The sequence below is a fragment of the Dermacentor albipictus genome, chromosome 5, assembly GCF_038994185.2.
Source record: "Dermacentor albipictus isolate Rhodes 1998 colony chromosome 5, USDA_Dalb.pri_finalv2, whole genome shotgun sequence".
Lineage (NCBI taxonomy): Eukaryota > Metazoa > Arthropoda > Arachnida > Ixodida > Ixodidae > Dermacentor > Dermacentor albipictus.
The window spans coordinates 105,737,727-105,762,983 of NC_091825.1; the positions used below are offsets into that span (position 1 = coordinate 105,737,727).

General features: G+C 45.3%; 1 protein-coding gene across 6 annotated transcripts in view; it reads left to right on the forward strand.

The window, feature by feature from the left end:
* LOC139059991 (nucleolar and coiled-body phosphoprotein 1-like) overlaps positions 1-24,641 on the forward strand; it is a 33,552-nt gene extending 8,911 nt beyond the window's left edge. For 2 of the 6 annotated variants that reach the window (XM_070538655.1, XM_070538659.1), the window contains 9 exons: positions 1,345-1,413; positions 3,473-3,550; positions 4,271-4,366; positions 6,713-6,805; positions 10,882-10,968; positions 13,130-13,201; positions 16,648-16,740; positions 17,309-17,389; positions 24,140-24,641. In XM_070538655.1, the coding sequence (XP_070394756.1) occupies positions 1,345-1,413; positions 3,473-3,550; positions 4,271-4,366; positions 6,713-6,805; positions 10,882-10,968; positions 13,130-13,201; positions 16,648-16,740; positions 17,309-17,389; positions 24,140-24,326 (856 nt within the window). In that variant the 3' untranslated portion in view covers positions 24,327-24,641. The remainder of the gene's footprint in view (positions 1-1,344; positions 1,414-3,472; positions 3,551-4,270; positions 4,367-6,712; positions 6,806-10,881; positions 10,969-13,129; positions 13,202-16,647; positions 16,741-17,308; positions 17,390-24,139) is intronic. The other 4 variants (XM_070538657.1, XM_070538658.1, XM_070538656.1 and 1 more) reach the window with 4 other exon arrangements.
* The last annotated feature ends 616 nt before the right edge of the window (positions 24,642-25,257 follow it).

The window sequence follows — 25,257 nt, forward strand, 5'->3', positions numbered from 1 at the left end:
AAAAATGTCCGGGCATATGTAGAGATTTTTTGATGCGTTTGACTGGGCTGAAAATATCCTGTATGGCATGTATAGCAAGTGACCCCTCTGCTTTATCACTAATGATAACATTCAAGGGAATTTGGAAGTCCCTCCTTAGTAACCCAGACCCCCATACAGACATCTCTGTCGTAGAGAATGTCTACTATTATAAAGCTTGGTTTACGTAACCTTGATAGGTGCTCTGTGTGAGCAGGAACAAAATACTGTGGGGCAAGATTTCAGGATAATGAAACAAAAGTTTGTATGCATTGTTTGCATGTTAATCAGAGTATAGTAGCAGCAGAGCTCTGAGAGAGGTTTTGTGTGGTGCTTACGTACACTGATGGATCCCAGTGGTGCCAAGATTTGCCAGAGTTACTCGCCATGGTTGCTTAGTGGCTATGGTGCTGGGCTGCCAAGCAGTAGGTCGCGGGATCGTATCCCGGCCACGGCAGCCGCATTTTGATGGGGGCGAAATGCAAAAACACCTGTGGGTACTTAGATTTAAGGGCACCTTAAAGAACTCCAGGTGATCCATATTTTCGGAGTCTCTCACTACGGTGTGCCTCATGATCAGATTGTGGTTTTGGCAAGTAAAGCCCCATAATTTAATTTTAATTTGCCCAAGTTCAATGTAGCACCTGTATATGTCTGTGGTGACAACCGGAGGTCGAGGGACTTCTTGTGAACTGTTGATCCGGCATAAATGGACACAAGAAATTTTCAAGTCTTGGCTCATTTGGTGGGCTTTGTCACCACAAAACTATAGCAGTGTCACCGGTTGTTTGTTCAATACCGCTGTCTGAGAAAGAAAAATGGAGACATGCTGCAAAGACGACAGATGAATCTTCATTTCACTTTTCTGAAACCTTGCCCTTCCTGCTTGTGCCAAGCATGTCATCAGCCTGAGGACCTTGACCCCACAGGCCTGTCTTTATAACAATGCTATGTGGTTGCATTTTGCTTTCACTTTAAATATGTTATACTGTGCCTTGCTAAACGCTGAACAATCAGTCCAGCGAGACAGGTAATTGAATAAAGCTGTGGAAGGAACTTCTCTCAGTTCAGAGTAACTCGGAGGCTGTGCATTACCTGTAGACTGTTCATTTGCTAGTTTGTGAACCTACCAAACCTGTCATAGACTTAGGTGAACTTGGTGTTTGCTGGCTGCTACCCCGCAAATGAGTGAACTTGGTGGGACAGTGCCTTCAGGCTTTATTTAATCTGACTCGTGTCACTTATTCTGCTGTGTTGTAGTAGTGATCTATCCTTTTTTCTTTTTCCTCTCCCTTTCCTCTTTTCGTTGCTTCCCTTTTTGTTTAGAACTGGTATAACCACAACAGAGGGCTCAGAGCAGAGCTTTCTCTCGCAGATACCATTCTTGTATTGGAGGTATGGTCAACTGCATTCACTGTCTGCTTGATAACAGTTGGTGTGTCAGCTTAACCCTGCCCTGCATGGCGTGCCCGCTTGTGTGCAGTCGAGTGCCTTGGTGAAAAATGTGACCTTCTCGAGCAACTTGCAGTGGTGTACATCGAGTTCTTAAGCCAGGATGTGCAGTGTAAAAGTTGTCATTGCTACCCACTAGAGGTCTGTGGCAGATGAAGCAGCAGGTTTAAATAGCACCTTGAGCTTTTACTGCAACCACAGCATAATCAGCTGTCTGCTAATGTGATGTTTATGCCCATTAATTTAGCCACATGGATATTACTTAGAACAAAAGTGCTTCTCAGTAATTTAATGACACTGTGTGCTTGTGTTGTTTCTTAATGGTGGGGACTTGTTCTCTGTTTGCTGTCTTTGTTTTGTCCTCTCCTCATTTTTGTTTAGGGCTGATGTAACCCACAATTATTGTCTCTCTACATAGTTTTCTTCTCTCAGTCGTTACTGTATACTTGAGATCTGGGGTCTTGTTTGTAAAAGCTATCCAGCTAGAGTAGGCATAGGAACTCTAATACCGTATAGACACGTGTGAGGGCCACAGCCGCGCAAGGGTCGCACCCCCAACTTGGCAGCGTGGCAGCCCTATATTTGGAGAAAAAAAAATTTAATTGGAGAAGCAATCAGGTTTGATGGCCGCGCATGTGTATCGGTGAATTTTCGTGCCTTGTGCACTTCCACGTGACCCTACTAGATGGCAAGAGCTGCGCATTGACCTCTGATGCAGTGGTACATTCGGGGATCCGGGGTATGCAGTATTCGCTGGCTGGGCCGGCACCATTTTGACCAAAAGGTTCAGTCTCGTGCAAGGACCACACCTCGTGAAAACTGTGAGAAAAAAAAAAGTGTGGCCCTTGCTTGAGTCTATACGGTATGTGCTTAAAAGTTTCGAACAACTACTTTGCATTTTCTGTGCAATGCTGTTTAAAAGCACTGCTGAACACAGTTGGCAGTGACATTGCCTACTTGCGTCAGCATTGTTGTGTCTATTCTGGCATAGTCACTTCCTGTGGTATATTCACATTCATGATGGTAGCATATATGGGGACTCCTTAGCTGCTTTACTGGTGATGGCAAATTTTGTTTTAGGAGCTCAATGATGTTTTTCAGTGTTCTTCGCAGAAAAGCCCAGGCTTACTTTGTAGTGTCAAACAAGCACATACCTGCCGTGGTTTCTTAGTGGCTATGGCATTGTGCTGCTAAGCGCAGTGTCGCGTGATCAATTCTCAGCCACCACGGCCACATTTCGATTGGGGCGAAATGCAAAAACGCCTGTGTACCGTGCATTAGGGTGCATGTTAAAGAACCTCAGGGGATCGAAATTAATCCAGTGTTCCCCACTGCGGCGTGCCTCATAATCAGATACATAGTGGTTTTGGCACGTAAAACCCCAGAATTTAATTATTTCTTTTTTTTTTTTAAGCTAGCACATGCTGGAAAAGGTTTTGCCATTATTGTAATTTCTTTGTTTCCTGCATCTTCTGATGAAACGTTTAGACAAAAATGTCAGAACTTGATAAAATGTGGTGGTTGTGCAAAAACAGGCTGATGACGATGATGACGGTTGTGCAAAATGCGTTTATAGGCTGCTGTGAACATCTCTGTGGCGATGCTAAAGTGGCACTAAGCCGTCCACAAAGCCACATGTCTGCTTTTATATTGCACACCTCTGCAGATGGTAGGACTGACCCAGAGGCCACTGACTGGCCCTGTTCTGGTTTACTTTGCATTTAGTATTCTGAAATAATCTTAACCTAGCTTAAATTTTATTCTTTCAAAATCAAAACAGAATTTGTTTGCCTGTTTTCTCTTGGCAACAGCATGCTGTGCATATCCCTGCTCTGTTGCAAAATGGTGCTTAGCTGCCCCTTGGCAACTAAGCTGAGCACAACAGGCACATGTTTGCTGTGTCGTCCTGCTGTGGAAGGCTTGACCTCTATGTTCATAGCTCTAATTTTATTTAACTAGTTTGGGTTTGGCTTCACATTTAAATGGGATTTTGTTGTTATAGGGCTTCCTCAGCTCACAAGGACACGATCAGTGAACCGGACAGCGCAGAGACTGGCACGCCACTGCAGACTGTGGATGAGTGTGTATTCCCATGTTTAATGCTGCATGTAGTCATCTTTCTGTGAGAAAATGAAGTTTAAAACATTTTATGACTTGGAGTACTTCATTTAATATAGCGTAGCAGTTGGCTTGATGTTCTACAGAAAGTACAATATTATGATAGCCTGGCAGGAAAAGACTGCCTTTGACAAATGAGTCTTAAAACAATAGCTAGCCAACTAACATAGCAGCTTACTTATGTTCTTTTAAAATATATTTTATTCCTCATCACTGCTGCTGTATATTAGTGTGCAGTTGCCCTCAGTGGCTACAGTTGTGTACTTTGCACGGAATGCTAACATAAATGTAGAACTTCCTAAAGTTAAGGTTGCCTTATAGTGTTTTTGGTGTGATGTCCACTATTAGCTGGTTTAGTATTTGTCCTTGGGTGACTTGTGCTCATAAAAATATAGCATGATGAACAAAGAAGACTAACACTTAGCACAAGAGATTTATTCAATCTAACGTTTCTGATGTTAGCTTTACAACTTCTTTGAGCTTGCTCACACCTTGTGATTCTCCTTAGTATGGTCCTTTCTTGTGGTCTTGGTTTGCCTGATATTTGTGACATATATTCCTTACTGTTATTCTAGTTAGTAGTCTTTGCAAATTATGTGATTTGCAGTAATTAGGTAACCTTAATCGGTGTGCTTTATTTTCTGTTGCATGTAATTTCAGTTTTGTTTTTTAATATACACAGCGCACCAGAGCCAGTCATACCTCAGCCAAGCAGCAAGTTGCCTGAGGCTGTATTACCTACACCGACCAGAAGTGCAGCTCGTAGACAGAGTGCACGGTGCGTATCTTCTCCAGTGCTCTACTTTTTTTTCACTTTGAATGTGCGCAACCTGTGTCCATTGGGAGAACTGTGAAAAACTTTTCTTTATCACAAGGGAAGAAGTTACAGGCAAACACTGATGCTACTTGCAACTATCAAATTCTTTTAAAGACATACACTGTACACATATACTCACACAGGTACAACTGCACATGCACTGACACTACACCATATTTAAAGAATTCAACAACATGAACGGAACGAAAAATACCTAACAACTTTGTCATTCAGGCTCAAGCATACCTGCCAGTCCTCCCGAATTTTTTGTGCAATATATGAATTCGGACTCATTTTACAGTTTTACAAATGTTGTGTCGTGTTAACAACAACAACAACAAAAAAAAAATCAGTTCACTGAAAAGTTTTGCTCTCCAATCTCCCGACACTTCCAATAGAAGTTCGGTTTGTAAAAGGATGCAAGAAGGGTACGTTCCTTGTACAAGTTTTATACAGACGAGTTCCTGAAGCAGGCAAAATCGGTAACACCAAAGTCGCTGGAAATTTCACCGGGATATAGAAATAAGGTGTTGCCTGTCAGTATTTGCTGTGCCAAATTTGTTGTTGGCAGTGCAATGCGTCTAATTGGATGCACGTGTATTTATCAATACGTGCTTGCTCAGAGCAAGATTTTTTTTTTAATGCGAGCTACACAGTCTGGCCAGTTGTCAGTCCTTTTAAGCTAGTGAAAGCTGCCCTTTCTCTTTCCTCCTTTCATCCTCCCATCTGTCAAGTAATCGTGTTCCTTTAAAGGGGCCCTGGACCCTTTTTTATCAAAGTTGAGAAATGCATTTGAAGTTAAAATACACTATTTCAGAAATATGTTGTTGCAAAAAGTTGTAAAACTTAGCAGAAGTGGAGTTGTTGGCAATGAAACACCTCCTTCGCGGTGCTTCTGCTCCTTTTTCAATGACTTGCACTGCGAAGGCTACGGCAGAGCAGGGTGTCACCACAACGCTTCACCTTCTGAACGTAACCGTGGCGCACAGTTCAAATTTGATTTCGAATGTTCATGTGGACACCCCTACTTCCAATTTTGGCACCTACGACGTATCGAATGTGGCTGTCCTCAGTGGGCCACTGTGCGCTCAGCCAGCAGACTTGTCGCAGCAGACCGCAGCTACATGCGACTATAGTGTGCATGCAAAGCGTTTGCTTTGTGCACGACAGGGCTTGAGTGCGCGCTCGTGCTCATATGCTCCAGTTTGGCTGTGCTATGTGGTGCAGACCAGCTTTGTCCTGCACCAGCTTGACTGACGAATAGTATCTACATCCAACTTGTGCATTATCGCAAGCATTATTTTGGAGCGTTATCAATAGCTCAGTATGAAGCACAGTCTGCCAAGGCTTCTAACTAGGAGCAGCCAGGGATGAGCACACACTGGCAAGTGTGCGTATGGTCTGAGCTTAAGTTTTGCATGGTTAGAGGCTAGTTGAGTGTTTAAAACTAGTCAAAATTAGCGAGACCCAACTGCTGCAACACTGACAAGAAGAGTGGCCAAAGTTTTAATTCCTATGTGGGCGGCTGCGGCCAAGCGTGAGCAAGCGATAGTCTGCTTCTTCCAGAAATATTTAATTATTATTGAAATTCGAAAGTAGGTTCTCACTTACTTCAGCCTGTTTGTTAAACTGCGTCAACAAATATACACAGTAGCAGTAGGAAGAAGTGCACTGATTTAAACACCCGTCTTCATTGATGTCAGCTATTGGCCAATAGCAGCTGTGTATAGAATCTGCTATATTATGAAATAAAGTGTCCATAAAAGAGTGAGGAGCAGGCTTCTGTTGAAAAGATAGTGTTTGAAAAAAAAAAGGTGACTTCGCATTCTGCTTGCAAGCTTCACGCATCGCGCTGACTGCAAAATTTGGCTGAGATGTTCACAGCAGCGTATGCTGTGGGCCGTGTTTTTTTACGAAGCTCAAGGAGTGGTTCAAGACCCCTTTAGCTTCTTATCTGCCAATATCTGCATGTATTCAGGATGATGTTCTCTTTTGTGAATGCTCTAATTGCCGTTTCTTCCTCTGAAAAGAGTGGCTTGTAAAGCTCCACAACGTTTGCAGTACATGTGCCAAAAATGTGTCCAGTTGTCTCACTCTTGCTCTGTTACCCATCTGTAGAGTTGTAGTAGATTAGCCCTATGACTTTCTAGTCATAGGAATAAGCTCTGACAAACTCCTTCTTGCACCTGTGCTTAGGTAGTGCATCCTGGCTGTTTGGTGCTGTGTGTTAAAGTTTTTTCACTGAATTACTACATGCTTGCATTGTGTCTGGGCTGCTTATTTTTGTGTGTGTTTTTGTTGTTACAGGGCTTCCACGGTTCACCTAGATACCAATGTGGCTTCTACAACACGTAGAGTGAATGGCGCTTCATCTGGAACACCACTTAAGGCTGGGTCTGCGTATGTACTCTTGCTTTAAATTCACGCACTCAAGTGCGTAAAAGAAAGTACTTACATCTGTATAGTCCCAGTAGGATATATGTTCGAGATATGTGTACCGTGAACCAGTTTTTGTGTAGAGCAACATACTGTACGTGAAAGTACTTTCCTTCTTGCGGAGAAGCATAGAAATGCGCTCGCAAGGTTTTCTAGATATGATTCCTGCTATGACATTTTAGAAAAAGCTTTAATAAAGATTAGAACAGCTTTAGTGCTTTCATTCTAATTGGCACCATTAGATTAATTGGTCACACATTCTCTGGAAATCATTGCAATACGGGATTGCAGCACCACTAAATTGGAAAGACAAAATTTTGCTGGGAACCTTGTTCACTAAGAAAAGTAAACAAGGGCCAAGCAATGGCCTGCAGTATTCCGAAATAAATAAACAAATAAATAAATAAATAAATAAATAAATAAACTCTTGTTTGTGATGTTAAACTCACCGACAACCACTCAGAGTGCATAATGAGATCTTAGTGGAAATAATGAGAACCTGCTTTATAATAATTTGAATGTTCGTGGTTTGAATGGGAATTATTTTTTAAAATCTGCCAGGAATTCGCAATAAACTGCATGCCACAACACTCTACCGTGGAGCTTTGGTGCTAGCATTGGAGCCCCACCACGTAGTCAGATTGAAGTACATAAGTTAGCTGTTATTAAGAGCACCATAGTTTATGTTTAAAGATGACTTGTTATACTTTAGAGTTTGACAAAGAAAGTTAACGTTTACCTGCTGCAGTAGCCTAGTAGCTACGGTGTTGTGCTACTCAGCTTGAGGTCGTTGGTCTGATCCCGACTGCATTTTGAAGGGAGTGAAATGCGGCTGTCTGCTTTTGATTCAAATTTTTATTTTCTGCTCGATACTCTACTCTTGATTTTGACGTGGGTCTGTTTCTGCATATTGACGGTGTATGCGTACGATTTGAGCATGTTGGATGAATGTTCAGTTTGAAGTTTATTGTTCCCAAACATGTACAGCCTATTTCGAGAAAGTGTAGCTCATATGGATCATGAGTAGAATTGGGCGCGAGTCATTGTAGAAGCGGAGCTGTTGCCAACACTGGCCCGCTGTGAGTATACGTCGAAGCCTCCATATTTTTGTGACCTAGAGTGCCCACGATCGACAGCATTGCACAGCTATACGCCCACTTTTGTTGTGGCTCTAGTGAGCTTTATTGATTTGGAACAGACACTACAGTCAGCTGCTAAAGTTTATGGACTGTAGGAACCGTGAAAACAAGTTTTCAAACAGGTTGTGACCGTACGCAGTAGAACCATACAACGCCATATCCATGTAATAGGCTCTTTTTCTTTTTCTGCACTAACCTTTACAAATAGCATAGTTCTAACCCTTGAGCTAAATTACTCTGAGAGGGTCATTACTTCTATGAGAAATGGAAATGCTTCTTGAACAATTAACATGATTGCACGAATTAACTTCTTAATTAGCTTATGGCACATATTTCAATCTATGAGTTGTAGCTGGTGAGCTTACCAGGCATATACACTTGGGACGAATTCTGAGAATGGCATATACCCAGTGGTACGTGCCCAGTGATACAAGATGGGGTGAAATAGGTTCGTTGAAGAGCGGCACATAAGCACTGGCACATATCCAGGTAGACAGGTTGGTGTGAAACGGGTTGATTGATAAGCAACGCATGCCCAATCTCTCGTGTCCATGACCCAAGTTTGCCCGACAGTTGATCTTGAGCCCAGTTCCCTTATCACAGCAGCCTGATACTCTAACTGTAAGCAAAACTCACAGGATGTCTTTTAGGCTTCCACTGCAAAACCAAAAACAAAGCTTGCATTCCCCATTTTGTTTCTGCATTGCTTCGGAAACATTTGTCGTTGCTTCATTGCAGATAATTTGTGATACTTTGTATTGCAGACAGAGAACAGTAATCATACTTTAATATTCAGTTTTTGTGAAATACAGTAAAAAGTTGTTGATACATTTTTTAAAAAAATGCGAGAAAAATGTACCATCCTAGAAGACATACCACCCAAATTCATGAAAAATTGAAAGAATGCAACAGAAAGAAGGTTTTAGATGCGAGGGCATTTGTTTCTTACAAAGCATTTCTGTAATATTCTGCTGGTGCAGTACCTGCCCTTTAGAAAGGCTAAGTTCCTTTTCCACACACTGCAGACCTTTCTGAATTTTTGTTGTCCTTGGCACGAAAGAAGCTGTCCAGCGGGGGCTTCGGCGAAAGCAGCTAGCGCATGCATGCAATCACCCTCATCGTCATTTTCATTTGCTTGTGCTTCGTCGGCTTTTATCGCCTCCACATCCTCTGCCGTGCTTTGTGGCTTTCACTTGGAGCTATTGTCATCTTCCGCAACAAAATCTTAAACACGCCTTTAGCGCCAGTGCAGCAGAACTCTATTTCTATTTTCTATTTCATCTTCAAGCATGTCATAGATGCGGGGCTGCACTTCTGCTGGGTTGCACCAAAAACTGCACCTTTTAAAGGAGTTTTTTACAGTTCCGTGGTTTAGGCTCTCCCACGACTGGTTCAGATAATGCATTGCATCCCACAGTGATAGCTTCCCAGGATCCTCACCCGTGGACACACAAGCAAGGAGACGATGCACAATGCACTTCCTATAGATGTGTTTTATATTTTGGATGACACCTACAACCAGTTGTTACGACTGGCTCGTCATGTTTGCTGGGAGAAAAATGACGCTCAGATTATGGAGGACAACATGTCTTACGGATGAGCTGCACAGTTGTACACAAAAAACACACCTTAGCGCCCTTTGCACTCCAGTCTTTCATTGAGATATCGAAGGAACTGTTTGAAAATGTCGCACGACATTCACGCCTTTGTGTTATGCTTGCAAACACAAGGGAGGCAAGCGATGTTATGCAAGCAAGTAGGGTTCTTCGCCTTTCCAATCATCCATGGCTTCGTCATGTTGCTGCCATCTTTGTTACAGCACCAGTACAGTACAGTACAGTACAGTACAGTACAGTACAGTACAGTACAGTACAGTACCATAACGTGATCTTTGCTGATCTTACCACCATGACGGAACTCTCCCTTCATGCTTAGGGTCTTGCTGGGCTGAAACCTGAGAAACAGGCTAAGCTCATCCACATCATACACACTGCGCAGGTTGTAAGCATTGCTAATACTCCGGAGCAGTGCGATCCAGTTCTTAAAATTCAGTGGGTTCACACTTGCTGCTTCTCAGTGTATCTTCTGATAGGCAATGCCTTGTCTTCATTGGAAGTGAATGGCCCCTTGGCATGACCTTCGAGGTTAAGGGGCACAAGCAGTTGCCCGTGGAGTGCTAAACAAATCTTGGTGGCAATGTGCTGGGACTTGCATCATAGCGCCTAGCGCACCCATCATCTGCTTATGTGCTGTTTAAATGGTGCTAATAAGACTGTTATGATTCAATCACACCGGCGACTTGAGGAGGTCGCACGACGATTTGCGACTCGTGATCAAAAAGCGACCGAAGGCGACTGATGTTCATACCGGCAAGCCCGGCTGAGCGCGACCCACAAGTCACAATCCCGAAGATTATCTTTCTCAGCAAGATTTCTTGGAATCTACGCGGAATTTGCCGCGACGCAGGAAGAGGCCGGATGTAGACACATGAAAGATCACTTCCGGTGCGCTGCTGATTGGTTTATCAGTTTTGCGACCATGGTCGCGCAACTGAAAAATCGCACAGAGAGCGACTGGCCTGAAACGGTCGCTTTTCGAGAGAAACGACCGTGTGCGACCATTTGTGACTGGTCGCTTTGCGACCAACTTGGTCGCGCGACCCCAGTCAGTCGCCGGTGTGAATGAGCCCTTACCAGCCCTGCAGCTTTGCCAAGAATGATTCTATAGTACCATACTCATTTATAACCTCTTTAATCAGAGTGAAATTTCATTGCACTTGGCCTTGAAGACTAATGAGCACTAACACACTTGAGCGTAGCAACCAATTCTTAAAGCTTTTGCAAAAAACACAAGAAGCTGACTGGCACAGTCTTGAAATGCACCTGCTCACTGCTTCTGCAGCAACTCGCATGGGACAGCCATGGCATCAACCACAGTGGCCATGCAGCCAGAAGTTGTCCTGTCGCGCATACCTGTGCTGTCTAACAAGTGGGTTGCTTCTGTTCTCGTTGCTATCTTTGCTGCTGTCACACATACCATTGCACATTAAAAGGGCCCCCCACCCGTCCTTGTCAAAAATTGCATTACATGCTGCCAAACCTAGGGCACCCTTTGGGAAACGTTTCCAGAACTCTCTTATTGCAGCCAAAGAGCCTGCACCACAAACTTATGTCGAGTGCCCTGCCTCCTGGTGGTGCTTTTTTTTTTCTACAGTGTTGGATGTTGAATATCAAACCAAGGTATTTTGTCCATTTGTGCCAGGCATGCCACATTTAAACTTGAAATGCTCGTAATGCCCACTTGTTCCAGCTTTCTGTGACTCTGCCATGACATAGAAAGGTGAATCTGCGGTACACCGAGAAGACTGACTGTGCTGAGAAGAAAGCACTAACTTTCCTAATAAATTTTAAATGTTTTTATTGGTGAGCATAAATGTAATGCGTGGAGACGAATCACTGCTGTATGATGTGGGGGCATAATGCAGTTACCTTATTTGCAATGTCCCAGACCAGTGAGGGGCCCTTTGAAGCATGAATAATCATGCAGTTAAACTTTGAATAACAAACTTCAATATAACAAAGTATTTAACTTTTTATGATGTCTTGTCCATAGAACGCCATGTATTTGGAACCTCAATATAATGAAGCGTGTTTATACACGATTTCACTATAATGAAGTATCACTGCCATCGCAAAGGGATACAAAGACAGGTAATGGAAACTTCCACAAACGCAGATGGTAAAATGGTTAAATTACAAGCAGTTGCTTTCAAATGCACCTCTCAAATCGCGCGCTGTTTAACCAAGAGTGACCGCCGAAGCGAAGCAGCGTCATGAAGCTTTCATGTCCACTGTACCGCGGCTGATAGTGTTGTGGGCAGTGCAACAATTCTTTCATGAAAAACACTGGCAGCGAGGAGCGAAAGCTCCGTTTGCCTCTCGCTTCAGTGTGTCTCTAAAGCTAGAGATTATGTTGCCTCCAGCACAGTGAGCAAACAGCACACAATGCCATGCCATCTCAGCTCGCCCTGTTCACACGCAGCAGATTACTGCTAAAGCAATGAGTGCAAGCGGCGTATACACTCAACCACGCTGTGACCGCTATGCGCAGCCACGGCCACGCTAGAAAAGGAGATGCGTGCCAACCTACCCTCGCACTTTTTTGATTGCGTTACCGCGAGCTCACTCTCCTCCCCGTTTCCCCTTGCTCGCGTGGCAAGATGGCACTTATCAAGCCACCACCCTTCTCCGCTCGCCCTTACATGCTTTCACTGACACCTAAAGCATAACAGCGTGTGAGGCGCAATAGCATGTTTTCACACTTGGACTTGATACAGAACATGACGTCGCTCCGCTTAGTGGTCGCTCTTGTTTGCAATTTGAGAGGTGTGTTCGGAAGCAGTTGCATATAAGTCAGCCAATTTACCATCTACGTCCACAGAAGCTTCCGTTTGTCTCTATATTCCTTTGCGGCGGCAGTGAAGTTTCATTATATTGCAATTGTGTAATAAACAGACTTCATTATATTGAAGTTCTAAATACATGGTGTTCTATGGACAAGAAGTTATAAAAAGTCAAATACTTCATTATATCAAGAATATTGTGATATTGAAGTTCGTTACATTGAGGTTTAACTATATCACATTTGTCCACTTCAGATGCTTTAACAGATGCAGTTTTCTGAACTGCAATATTTGCTCTTGGTATAAGGTAATGGATTTGTGATCATTGGCCACCATTTATTTTTTAAGCTTGCTGAATTCTGGCAACTCTGGCAACAGAAATTTGAGGCCACGAGTCAAAATTTTGGTTCCTTTGGTTGGTAGAGTTCAGCTTCTTCCCCTTAAACCTGACAAACTTGACTCAGATTGCATCAGTGGTTTCCTAATGAGAGCATGTCTATATTTCACATGTATGTGAACAGAGAAATCTAAGTTTGTCTTGAGATAAAGCTTCTACCTAATCCTGACTTTGAGGTCGTTCCTGTATACACTCAGGAAAAAAAAAAATATATGGACAGAGCTGCTCAGTTATTCTTGTATCCCTGAACATAGTCTAGGGAATGTGAATCTGAAGCCTCCATTTTTCACGTACATTGTGGAATGTGCCATGGTCTGATTTTATACTCCATAATTAAAACGTTATTGCAGGTTCATCCGCAATGAAAAGCCTGTAGCACTTCCAGTGGCAAGTCCAGAGAAAGCTACAGTGTCGGATGTTGCGTGAGTTATTTTACACACGTAATTATGTCAAAATGAGACGTGGACTGTGATCAAACTTCGATATAACAGTCATGCTTTCAGAAAAAATTTTATGAGATATTTGTAACTTTCTGTGTTTTATAAATAAATTTTAAAAAACTTTAATGTGCTTTAGGACACTTGGGGTGTCTGAAAAGCTTGTCAGTAAGCAGATGTAAATAAGATCTTCCAAGGAAACCAAGCAATAATTTTGCACTAAAGCATACTGAGTGTTATTTTTTTATGTTATATGTGCACATATGCATAATAGTGCACAGCGCATGTGTTACAGCACAAAGTTACAGCATGAAGCTTCCTGCTCAAAGTAACAGTCAGATGATGCACCACGTATCACCACTAGCATTTAACATTACAGTATTTCTATCTTCAGTTTCTGTAGAGATTGCCATCGACAGCGAAACCTAGTAGTACTCTAGCAGTGATACATGAGACTGACATACATCAGTGTCCATAAGCACAGTTGTGCATAGGCAGTAATGAAAGCAAAAAAAAAGGGGGGGGGGGGGAGGTGTTCTGCTTGCTGCCTGAGGTAGCAAAAAAATGTAGGGGCTACTTCTCTGTGCTGCCCGCAGTTAAAGTACTCCCCCCCCCCCCTTTCTTTTACAAGTTGCATTCAATATGTAAAAACGCCCGTGTACCTAAATCTAGGTGCGTGTGAAAGGAATCCAGGTGGTTGAAATTAATCTGGAGTCCCCCACTACGGTGTGCCTCATAATCAGATTGTGATTTTGGCACGTAAAACCCCATAATTTTCCAATTTCTTAACACTTTGCAGGAGAGGAATTTTACCCTGTCAGCTCTTTTTCGTTAGTGACTAGGCTTCAAGCTTGCGGCATGTCCTGTAGTCAACGGTGGGTCATCAAGGCAACTGCATTTGCCCCCCCCCCCCCCCAAAGAAAACATGAACCAGCCAACCACTGTCTTAAATCCCAGATTTTTAGACCTTAAGATTGTCATATTGGGTCAATAAGTTTGATTTCGTATTTAAATATAGCACTGTTGCCAAGTGAGTTTCTAGAGCCTTACATATTTCTGACCAGTTTGATTATTCTGACCTACATGCATCAGCGCAACTTAATCATGGAACTAAATAAAGTATAACACCAACCGAAATTTCAGCCAGTGCAATGCAAATGCGACTATTGGATAAACTTCATAGCCATTTCTGTTCCGTTCATTTTCTTCTTCCTTTTTTCCCCCCCCTCCGCAGGTTATCTTGTAACTCCCAGGTTATCCTATCTTGCAACGAGTGCCTGTATAGAGTAACACTACAGAACTAAACCTGTAAAATCTTTAGTGAATAGTCAATATGTTCAGTAATAAGACAATTTTTAGCAACCTTTTCCAACTTTTTCTGCTTCTTGAGCTTTGGCTGTAGTATCGTTTAGCCTTTTGAGGGTTGCATTTTCTTTTTAAGCGTCCTTTTCCCCAGGCTCAAATTTTTTTTATTACGGATATAAATTTTTCAGAGTGACTTATTTCACGAAAAAAACAGGCAATAAGTATTTTAGGTGACAATAAAGCCACAAGAATTTTTTTTGTGTGTGTCTAGTCTTGTACGTGGTTTATTGCTAAATACGTTGAAGTAGAACCTCTATTTGAGGTGTTCCATTTCATTTTCCTTATTCGTAGCTGTGTGGTGGCCTCCGATCTATGTATGGGTCGATGACAGAGGGCCACAAGAATGAACAATAATGTGGATTGCTAGAGAATATGGCCCCAGGCACATGTGGCCATAGCAAAAGCAAGGCATGTGCACGCCATGTGTGCGCCGACATGCAAGCTCAGTGGTTGTGCACCCATTGGAAAAACGAAGCCAGTGATAAACCTGCAATGGTCAAACGTTGCATTGCCGGACTGAATTTTGTCAGTCCTCTCGTGAGTTGCAAAAAAAAAAGATGCGAGTGCCCGCCTATTGTAAACAAAGCAATCGCATGCGCCTGCGGGATGTCCGTGTGGGTGAGCATCTTGCGATAGCACTTTGAGTGATAAGAAACAAGATAAAGATCAGCTTCAGCGATGCCCTTAAAGGGACTGACAACTGGCCAGAATGTGTTTTGAGACGTTGGTGAAAATAAAATAACCATGATTTATAGTGATAGAACCCAGCTTGCTGTTCGCGATTTCAGTAGGAATTACAGTTTTAAATTAGCCAAGAAAGTCACAAAAACCAGTAAGCGGCGAGGCCTGGTGGTGAAATCTTGATACTTTGGATTTATTCTATGAAATTACTGTACGTAAGTTGACCGTTATTAAGTAGAGTATAATTATTGCTTAAAGGTGCAGTTGGTATATTATTGGGCACTCGCCAATATTCTATGCTTCGAAAATCAAAATCGCACGCATGCACGCTGAACTTCGTATCAGGTGCAAAGGCGTTGCTTCGTATTTTATCCAATTGGTTTCATCTTGACTGGTTTAATATCACCGCAGTTGATCAGTAAACCACGAAAACACATAGCTATTATCACAGAAATACTTGAACAATTAAGAAAACATGAATAGCAGGAACATCGACTTGATAAAAAATATCATGCTTTGTCACAGCTGCCGCCACACTTGTCGTCTGCCTTCCTTTACTGCCTGTGTATAATCGCTATCATGCTCACCTATCACTGCTATCGCGCTCAGCTATCATCCTCACTGCAGATAAAAAAATTCTGATAAAGTTCCACAGCGTTTTTCATGTTAGCATTTCATGATTAGACTCTCCAACAGGTTATCTTTCAATTGCACTAAAAACAATTGATACCATGAAGATTGGTTGTCAGTCCCTTTAACTATAAATGACATGCGCTAGAATGTCAATTGTAATGTGTGCAAGTGCAGGCGGGAGCACTAAACACTAAACTAGGCAAAGCGGAAATGCTTCCAAACTACCTAGGTGGCATACAGCACAGAATGAAACGAAAAATCATTTTCGATGGAACCCAAGAGGTGACAGCATATTAAGAATATTTTACTTAAGTCGCAGAAGGTTGCAGCACCTCCAGAGCAATGTTAAGCAGTGTTTCATTCCAAAAAGGTGCATTTATTCAAACATTTGGTTGCCACTGTATGTGTACGGCAGTGGCCACTTAGGATTTGTCTCCACTGATATACTTGTACAGTGGTGACCCTTAAAGGGTCACTGCCGTACATGGTTGGTAGGTCTGACTTTTTTTGTTACTTTCCATGGCCACACCTTAGTTTTTCTCAAGTGCTTCATTTTTGCGAACCTCCTCACCAAATAGGGAGATGGGGTGTGCTTCCTTAGCTCAGCACAAGCAGTGTTTGTGCCTGTGAGGAATCCCTAGCTTCACATTTTTGGATGTGGTGCGCACCTGCTTACGTTAAAATGTGCATGCACATGTGGATGAATCTCACCGCAACACAAGTGCTAATTATCAATCTCTGTCGTCTTCCAGCCGCAAAGAGAGCCCCAGAAAAGCAGCCGCAGCATCACCGGCACCTTCCAAGGGCAGAGTGAGCAACACTCCTCGGGGAAGGCGAAGCATGAGGTAATTCCCGTTAGTGATGAACATCTGCAGTGCTGAACATGCAAAACCTACGCATGCACTTCTCCACACACCTCATTTGGCCGCCTAGCTAAGAAGGCCAACCTAAGACTAGAATAGTAATTTTAAGGTGTCAACATGTGGACTGGTGACATTATTCCTGGCGCTCTTTGTTCAACGCTCCGTTCAAGCTTTCATAATGCATGTCTAAGGTTTAACAATCCTGCTAGCATGGCCATCTTGGTTACGGCAACTTAGATGTGTGAAAAAGCCAGCTCACAAAAATTTGCATATCGTCTATTGCACTTATAATGTATACTCACAAGCAGAGTGCAAAGGCAAACGTTTTGATCTTTGAAATGTGTGACCTGCATAAATTGTAACATGAACGGGGAAACATTGAGTTTCCCCGAACTTTGCAGGAACCCCTACTTGGGTTCCTGCTGTGAATAATTTTGGGCTGTCATTGATGACAGGATGGTAGTGTCGAAAGTCAAATGCATCAAGCCCAGCACATATTGGGCTTTTTACACCTGAAGCACCGTGTAGTGAACACTTTTATTTTCTCAAGGGCTGCACCTGCTGAAATTATTCCAGAAGAGGAGGAGGAGGACAGCTCAAATGTTGAACCACGTCAGCCTAAACGTCCAAGGTAAGCATTTTGTGCTGCCTGCATGCACAATAGGTGGCAGTTCACTGGCAGATTGTGTTGCTTCTTTTATTCTTGAATGTCTCTGAATGTTTCACCTTGGAAGTCTTTGTAAGGTGTGTCATCAATTATGATTAGTGAATCTTCATTCACCATGCACAGGGAGGTTGTCCATATTGAGAATAGTTGCTAGTCAGAACTGCACATTACACAAAGCTTTTGTGTTCTTCCACTTTTTTTTTTATTTGCCCGCCACAGTAGCTTAATAGCTGTGACATTGTGCAGCTGAGTTCGAGGTTGCGAGTTTGATCCCGGCTGCGGTGGTTGCATTTTGATGAGGGCGAAATGCAAAAACGCTCATGCACTTGGATGTAGGTGTTAAGGAATCCCAGGGGGTCAAAATTCATCTGGAGTAGAGCTGACAGCTGTGAGGATCAGGACATATGACACGGAAGAGCTGGCATATATGACCCATATTGTGCTGGCAGCCAGGACGTTTGAAGAGTGAGCCGTAATACTCACAAACTCCCAAGCCACATGCAGGAATTATCAAAAGGGTCAAATATCGAAAGTGGCCCTGGAGATCCTAACAAAGCTCTAGAACCCACCAGAAATATACGTCCCCTGGACCCCGGGACATGCATCAGTGCTACTTTCACTTACACATTTTATTACATGATCCCTTCACAACAAAACATTTATGGTCATAACTCACACCTACGGTCATTGTTTTAATTATTATATATTTTATTCAAGCTACAGCAACTAATTTTAAGCCTACTTACAGCCATGCTACATTCACCATTCACAGTACATTTCTTCATTTCATAAATGATTCATTGAAAACTCATCACTATGTGTATGGCACTCCTTGGCCATATCTGGCCCTTGCGCCATAAAACCCCATATATCAACCAATCAACCCCGGGCCATGAGTCCGTGGTGAGAAATGCGGCGGCACACGTCGTGGCTGGAGCAAATGCTCTGCAAGCCAACCTGCCGGACCTCGCCTACTGGAGGCTCGACGCCGTTCCCAATAAGTACTCAGACATACTCGTACACTGTCAACTGAACAGATGATGGTATCCCAGGCTGATCAGAGACAAAGCGGTCGACTTCAGGTGACTGCCTTTCTACATTTTGTGCTCCTAAACAGAATGCACCCAACAATCTACACCAAGGAATGCAAGCAATTAAGTTGCCCAATACCCTCTACCATATGGTATGGCCAATTGGTCAGCCCTGACCTAGAAGACGACTTGAGCCTGGTGGACGGGGTACGGCAGGTGTCCAGGGCCCTCAGCATCCACGATTGAGGACACCGCCCGCCTTGGGTGCAGTCATCGCCTGCTCGTTTGATAAAGTTCGTTGCTACTACCTCCACTGAGGTGTGCCTCGTAATCATATTGCTACGGCACAATATGTGCGATCACGAAAGGCCAGCAGTGTGAAGACGACGACGACGATTAGATGCTAGCGCGGGCTGTTGCCTCTTGGCCTAGCGCAGCGTATTTTCCTTGTAAATATATTTGTACATAGCTTTTCGTCTGTGTCATCCTACGTAACATATCTGGTGGAGGTGGACGTTCCCTGTACCTCGTCACGGAGCTTCGCTGTGGACGGTACGTCGAGCCTTCCTTCATGGCTCCCGGCGACGACAACCCGACTCCGCCGGCTCCGACACCTGCTGCCCCTTCGACGACCTACATCACTCTCCCCGCTACCCGTGATCCTGGCATATTCTCGGGCCACGATGGGGAAGACGTCGATGACTGGATCAGCCTCTATGAACACGTCAGCCGCAATAACCGGTGGGACCCTACTATTATGCTCGCCAACGTAGTCTTTTACCTCGGTGGCACACCTCGAGTTTGGTATCGCACGCACGAAGATGAGCTCACCAGTTGGGATTCACTTAAGACACAGCTTCGAGACTTGCTCGGCAACCCCTACGGTCAAAAACTTGCCGCGCAGAAGGCGCTTTCCGGCCGTGTGCAGACGTCAACAGAGCCCTATGTCACGTACATTCAGGACGTCTTGGCTCTGTGCCGCAAAGTTGACACCCACATGACTGAGTCAGACAAGGTTTCCCACATCCTCAAAGGCATTGCCGATGACGCCTTCAACTTGCTCGTTTGCAACAACGTAGCCACGGTGGATGCTGTTATAAAGGAGTGCCGCCGCCTGGAACTCGCCAAAAGCCGACATATTGACCAGCAGTTTGCCCGTCTGCCCAACACCCCCGCGACATCTTCCTGTGCCGACGCTCCTCGTCCCAACAACACTGCCGATGTTACCAGGATCGTCCGGCGTGAGATCGAGGCCGCCTATCCGGCTGCCTTCGACTCCAGTCCCACCAACACATGTGCAGTCACGGTCTCACTGATCCAGGCAGTTGTCCGCTAGGAGTTTGAAAACATGGGTCTTCACACCATCTGCTCGGCCCATCGCCCTGATACCCGCCCGGCCCATCGCCCTGATACTCGCCCGGCTTCTTCGATTTCGCCCCGTCCCGCATCTTCTTACCCACCACGTTTCCGCAACCCATCTGAGTGGCGCACTGCTGATGACAAGCCTATTTGTTTCCACTGCCATCGAATCGGGCACATTTCTCGGCACTGTCGTAGTCGCTGGAGTTCCCCGATCCGGTCTACTTATACTGCCTACTCTCACCCCTCAGGTGGCCCTTCTTGTCCCTATGCCGCACGCTCCGATAATGCCGCCACTGATTCTCCTGCACCGAACCGCCCCTATTCTCGTTCGCCTTCGCCCCAACGACGACAATCTCGCTCTCCCCAGCCCCGTCGCTCCTATTCGCCGACTCCCTTCGGGCGCCGCTCCCAGCCGGAAAACTAGACGATGCAGCGCCTCGAGGTGACGCTGCATTGCTCCCTACGCCGCCAAATCCTCTACTGACTTTGCCCACTCATCTGAACCTTCTTGACGTGCACGTCGACGGTGTTTCCGTGTCTGCTCTCATAGACACTGGGGCGCATTTGTCCGTAATGAGCGCTGACCTTCGTAACCGGCTCAAGAAAATCATCACGCCCGCCACGACGCCTGTTGTCCGTGTCGCCGATGGCGGAACAGCCCCCGTAATTGGTATGTGTACCGCCCGCGTCTCCTTCGCCGATCGCTCAACAATCGTGCTATTCACAGTCATCGCCCACTGTCCCCATGACATCATCCTCGGCTTAGACTTCCTCTCCGCACATTCTGCTCTCATCGATTGTTCCGCCAGTACTCTCCGCCTTGACCTGCCTGTTCTGGATCCTACTGAACCACACCCCCAGTCGCCTCAGTTCCGCCGACTTCGTTCGCTTGCCACCTTCGGCACTGACCTACGTTGACCTAGTGTCATCCCCACCAGTCCCCGACGGTCACTACATTGCGGCTCCTATGCAAGACGTCCTCCTTACACACGGGATCACAGTACCCCATACAGTTTTATCTATTACGGCGAATTGCGTCTGCCTGCCAGTGGTCAACTTTGGCTTGACGACACAAGTGCTGCCACATGGGATGTCTTTGGCCCAGCTTTGTTCGTTCGAGGATCACTCAGTAGCATCCATTGCAGTAGACGACACTTCATCCGATACTTCTCTACCATCGCAGTCGACAAATTGTTCCATCGCTGACTTACGGAAAATGATTGCCCCCGACTTGCCCTCCGAGCACGCTCGTGAACTCTACCGCGTTCTGTTTTCCTACCACGATATTTTTTACTTTAACGATCGTCCTTTAGCCCAAACTACAGCTGTCAAACATCGCATTAATACCGGCGATGCCCCTCCTATTCATCGCCGCTCGTATCGAGTGTCACCAGCTGAGCGTCAAGTTATTCACGCAGAAGTTCGCAAAATGCTTGCCAAGAACATTATTGAACCGTCATGTAGTCCTTGGGCGTCACCGGTTGTGCTGGTAAAAAAGAAGGATGGCTCATGGCGCTTTTGCGTGGATTATCGGCACCTTAACAGAGTTACCAAAAAGGACGTGTACCCCCTACCTCGGATTGATGACGCCCTTGACTGCCTCTACGGTGCTCACTATTTCTCCTCTATTGACCTTCGCTCCGGCTATTGGCAGATTGCCGTGGACGATCTCGACCGCAAGAAGACTGCCTTTGTGACACCCGACGGTCTTTATCAATTCAAGGTGATGCCGTTCGGCCTATGTAACGCTCCTGCCACTTTTGACCGCATGATGGACTCCCTTCTTCACGGTTTCAAATGGTCCACGTGCTTATGCTACTTGGATGACGTTATTGTATTCTCCCCAACGTTCGCTACGCACCTCGAGCGCCTCTCAGCAGTCCTGGACGTTTTTCGGCGAGCCGGTCTGCAACTCAACGCATCGAAGTGCCAATTCGGCCGTCGCCAGATTACCGTCCTTGGACATCTCGTTGACGCGAATGGAGTGCAACCGGACCCAGGCAAGATCCATGCTGTTACGCACTTCCCTGTTCCGACGTGTGTCAAGGATGTGCGCAGCTTCATCGGCCTTTGTTCGTACTTCCGCCGTTTCGTGAGGAATTTCGCCGCCATAGCACGACCACTAACCGACCTTTTGAAAAAAGACTCTCCTTTCCAGTGGGGCGATAACGAGGCCTCTGCATTCTCTCATCTAATCGACATTCTCACAACGCCTCCCGTTCTGGCCCATTTCGATCCTTCTGCGCCTACCGAAGTCCGTACTGATGCCAGCGGTCACGGAATTGGAGCAGTACTAGCACAACGCCAGCGTGGCCACGACCGTGTTATCGCTTACGCCAGCAGGCTCCTCTCACCCGCGGAGCGCAACTATTCCATCACTGAGCGTGAGTGTCTGGCCCTAGTTTGGGCGGTTGCGAAATTCCGCCCTTACTTATATGGCCGATCCTTTTCCGTTGTCACAGACCATCACGCGCTTTGTTGGTTATGCTCATTGAAAGACCCTTCAGGAAGACTTGGTCGCTGGGCCTTACGCCTCCAAGAATATTCGTTCTCTGTCACCTACAAATCTGGCCGACTACACAAGGACGCTGACTGCCTGTCTCGCTACCCGGTAGACGAGCCTGACGACGCCGACAGTAGTACCGCTGACGGCATTTTCTCTGTGTCTGCCTTCGCTAACATCGCCGATGAGCAGTACCGAGACCTATCGCTGCAAGTACTCATCGAGCGTCTGCGCTCTACACCTACCGACGCATCCGTTCACCGATATGTCCTCCAGGGCGGCATTCTGTACCGAAGGAGCTTCCTCCCTGATGGCCCTGATCTTCTTCTTGTCGTGCCAAAACATCTACGACAGGCTGTGCTCTTTGAGATGCATGACGCACCCACTGCAGGACATCTTGGGGTAACCCGCACGTACGACCGCGTCCGCCGCCGCTTCTATTGGCCTGGTCTCGCTCGCTCCGTTCGACGCTATGTTGCTGCCTGTGATCCCTGCCAGCGTCGGAAGACACCTCAGGTGCTACCTGCCGGTCATCTCCAGCCGATCACCGTCCCTGTGGAACCGTTCTTTCGTGTTGGATTAGACCTGCTCGGTCCCTTTCCCACGTCATCCTCTGGGAACAAATGGGTAGCCGTCGCGACTGATTACGCCACCCGATACGCTATCACTCGGGCTCTCCCTACCAGCTGCGCCACTGACGTCGCGGACTTTCTCTTGCGTGACATTATCTTGCTTCATGGCGCCCCGCGACAGCTGCTTACTGACCGTGGTCGAAACTTCCTCTCGAAAGTTATCGCTGACATTGTGCGTTCCTGCTCCATTCAACACAAACTGACTACTTCATACCATCCTCAAACCAATGGCCTGACAGAGCGGTTAAACCGTACTCTTACCGATATGCTGGCCAAGTACGTTTCCAAGGACCACCACGACTGGGACATTGCCCTTCCTTACGTAACATTTGCATACAATTCTTCCCGGCACGACACCGCCGGATTTTCTCCCTTTTATCTCCTGTACGGTCGCGAACCTACCTTGCCCCTAGACACGGCACTTCCTCCTGCTGCGGTCTCAACAAGCGAGTATGTGCGCGACGCCATCGCCCTCGCCGACCATGCACGCCAGCTTGCCCGTGCTCGACTTACGGCCTCACAGACCACTCAGCAGTGTCAGTACAACGCCCGCCATCGTGACGTACAGTTTTCACCTGGTGCGCTCGTGCTCCTGTGGTCGCCCTCTCGTCACGTCGGACTTTCAGAGAAACTTCTTTCGCGATACACAGGGCCCTACCGCGTGCTGCGCCAGGTGACGCCTGTGACTTACGAAATTGCTCCTGTGGGCTCAACCTCGTCCTCTCCTGTGGCATCTAGTGATGTCGTACACGTCAGTAGGCTCAAGGCCTACTACACTGCTTCCGAGTCCGATCTTTAGTCGCTCCGGGACGGCGCTTTTGCAGCCGGGGGTAGTGCTACGGCACAATATGTGCGATCACGAAAGGCCAGCAGTGTGAAGATGACGACGACGATTAGATGCTAGCGCGGGCTGTTGCCTCTTGGCCTAGCGCAGCGTATTTTCCTTATAAATATATTTGTACATAGCTTTTCGTCTGTGTCATCCTACGTAACAATATCATGCTTTCGGCACGTATAACTCCAGTCTTTTTTTCCTGTGTTTTCCTTTTGAAGCAAAACTTTCTACAGTGCTTGATCATGTAGCTAGCACAAACAAATGATATTAGGAAAAGTAAGCTTATTTAAAAAATTGCATGCTTGTATGACTGCTCAATCTACATTCATACCTTTCATTTTGTACTTTCAGAATTGAAGGAAATGGCGTTGGTGCTGATGACCAAGCAGATGCACTTGCAGGCATGAAGTTTGATACTGCACTGAACCAGAAGTTCTTCAAGCAGCTGCAAGAAAAATTTGCTAAACTCAGGCCAGAAGTTGTATCAACCATGAAGGCCAGCATCTTTAAAATGCTCGACGAAGCAGCAAACAATTGAAATGTTGAACTTTTTTTAAGTTACTGTGCAGTTGTTTTATTTTTCTTTATCTGCTGAGTTGCAAGAGTATCTTAAATCCATCTCTCTGGAGCTAGAGAAAAACATATGCTTTGTTTGGCAATAGTTTATACTCATTGACATCTATTTTACTACAGATACACTCCATGATTATTACTTTTTTTAAGTGTTAACATTCATTTAGATTGGCACATTAGAATTTTATCTGTTTTAGGATCTCAGGTTCAGAGGGCAAACACGATTGTTCTGCACAGCCAGGTGTCTTTTGTGACATGTTCAATAAAAATTGAATTCACAGTTGTGTGGTCTCAGTACTTGCTGCTTTTCTTACGTGCTGTAAGCTTTGCAGCGTAAACTGTGTTTTGATGCACCAGAGTCAGAAGAACAGAATGAAATTGTATTGGCATTCCCACAATAAGAAATGGGTGAGATTTTTCAATCTGACAATTTAGTGTCACAGTTCTCAATTCACTGAGAATTCACAAATCACAGTTCTCAGTTTTACTGAATGATATTGGAATAGAATTGATGGTTGTGCTCTGCAACCATTCTATATAGTCAACTCCCGCTAAATCAACCTCAGTTATTTCAACTTTCTGCTTAATTCAAATGCAGTGAAAAGTCCAGGCGAGAAATAATGCATTGATATGAAAGCAAAACTAGTTTGAACCTAAAGCATGCCACTTTGGTTAATTCGACCCCCAATGGCACTCCTCATGCACATAGCATAATGCAAAAAAAATTCAGCAGTTGGTACTACAGCTTTTGTCTCGAGGATTTCGTCAGTGCCAATGACAGTTTGTAGACCACTCACTGATGACTCTGTCGGCAACGCGACAGTTCAACGTTGAAGCAGTGTTTTAATCATGTTGGTACTGTTCGCTGCATGGTGGTCGAGTCCTGGTCCAAGGTG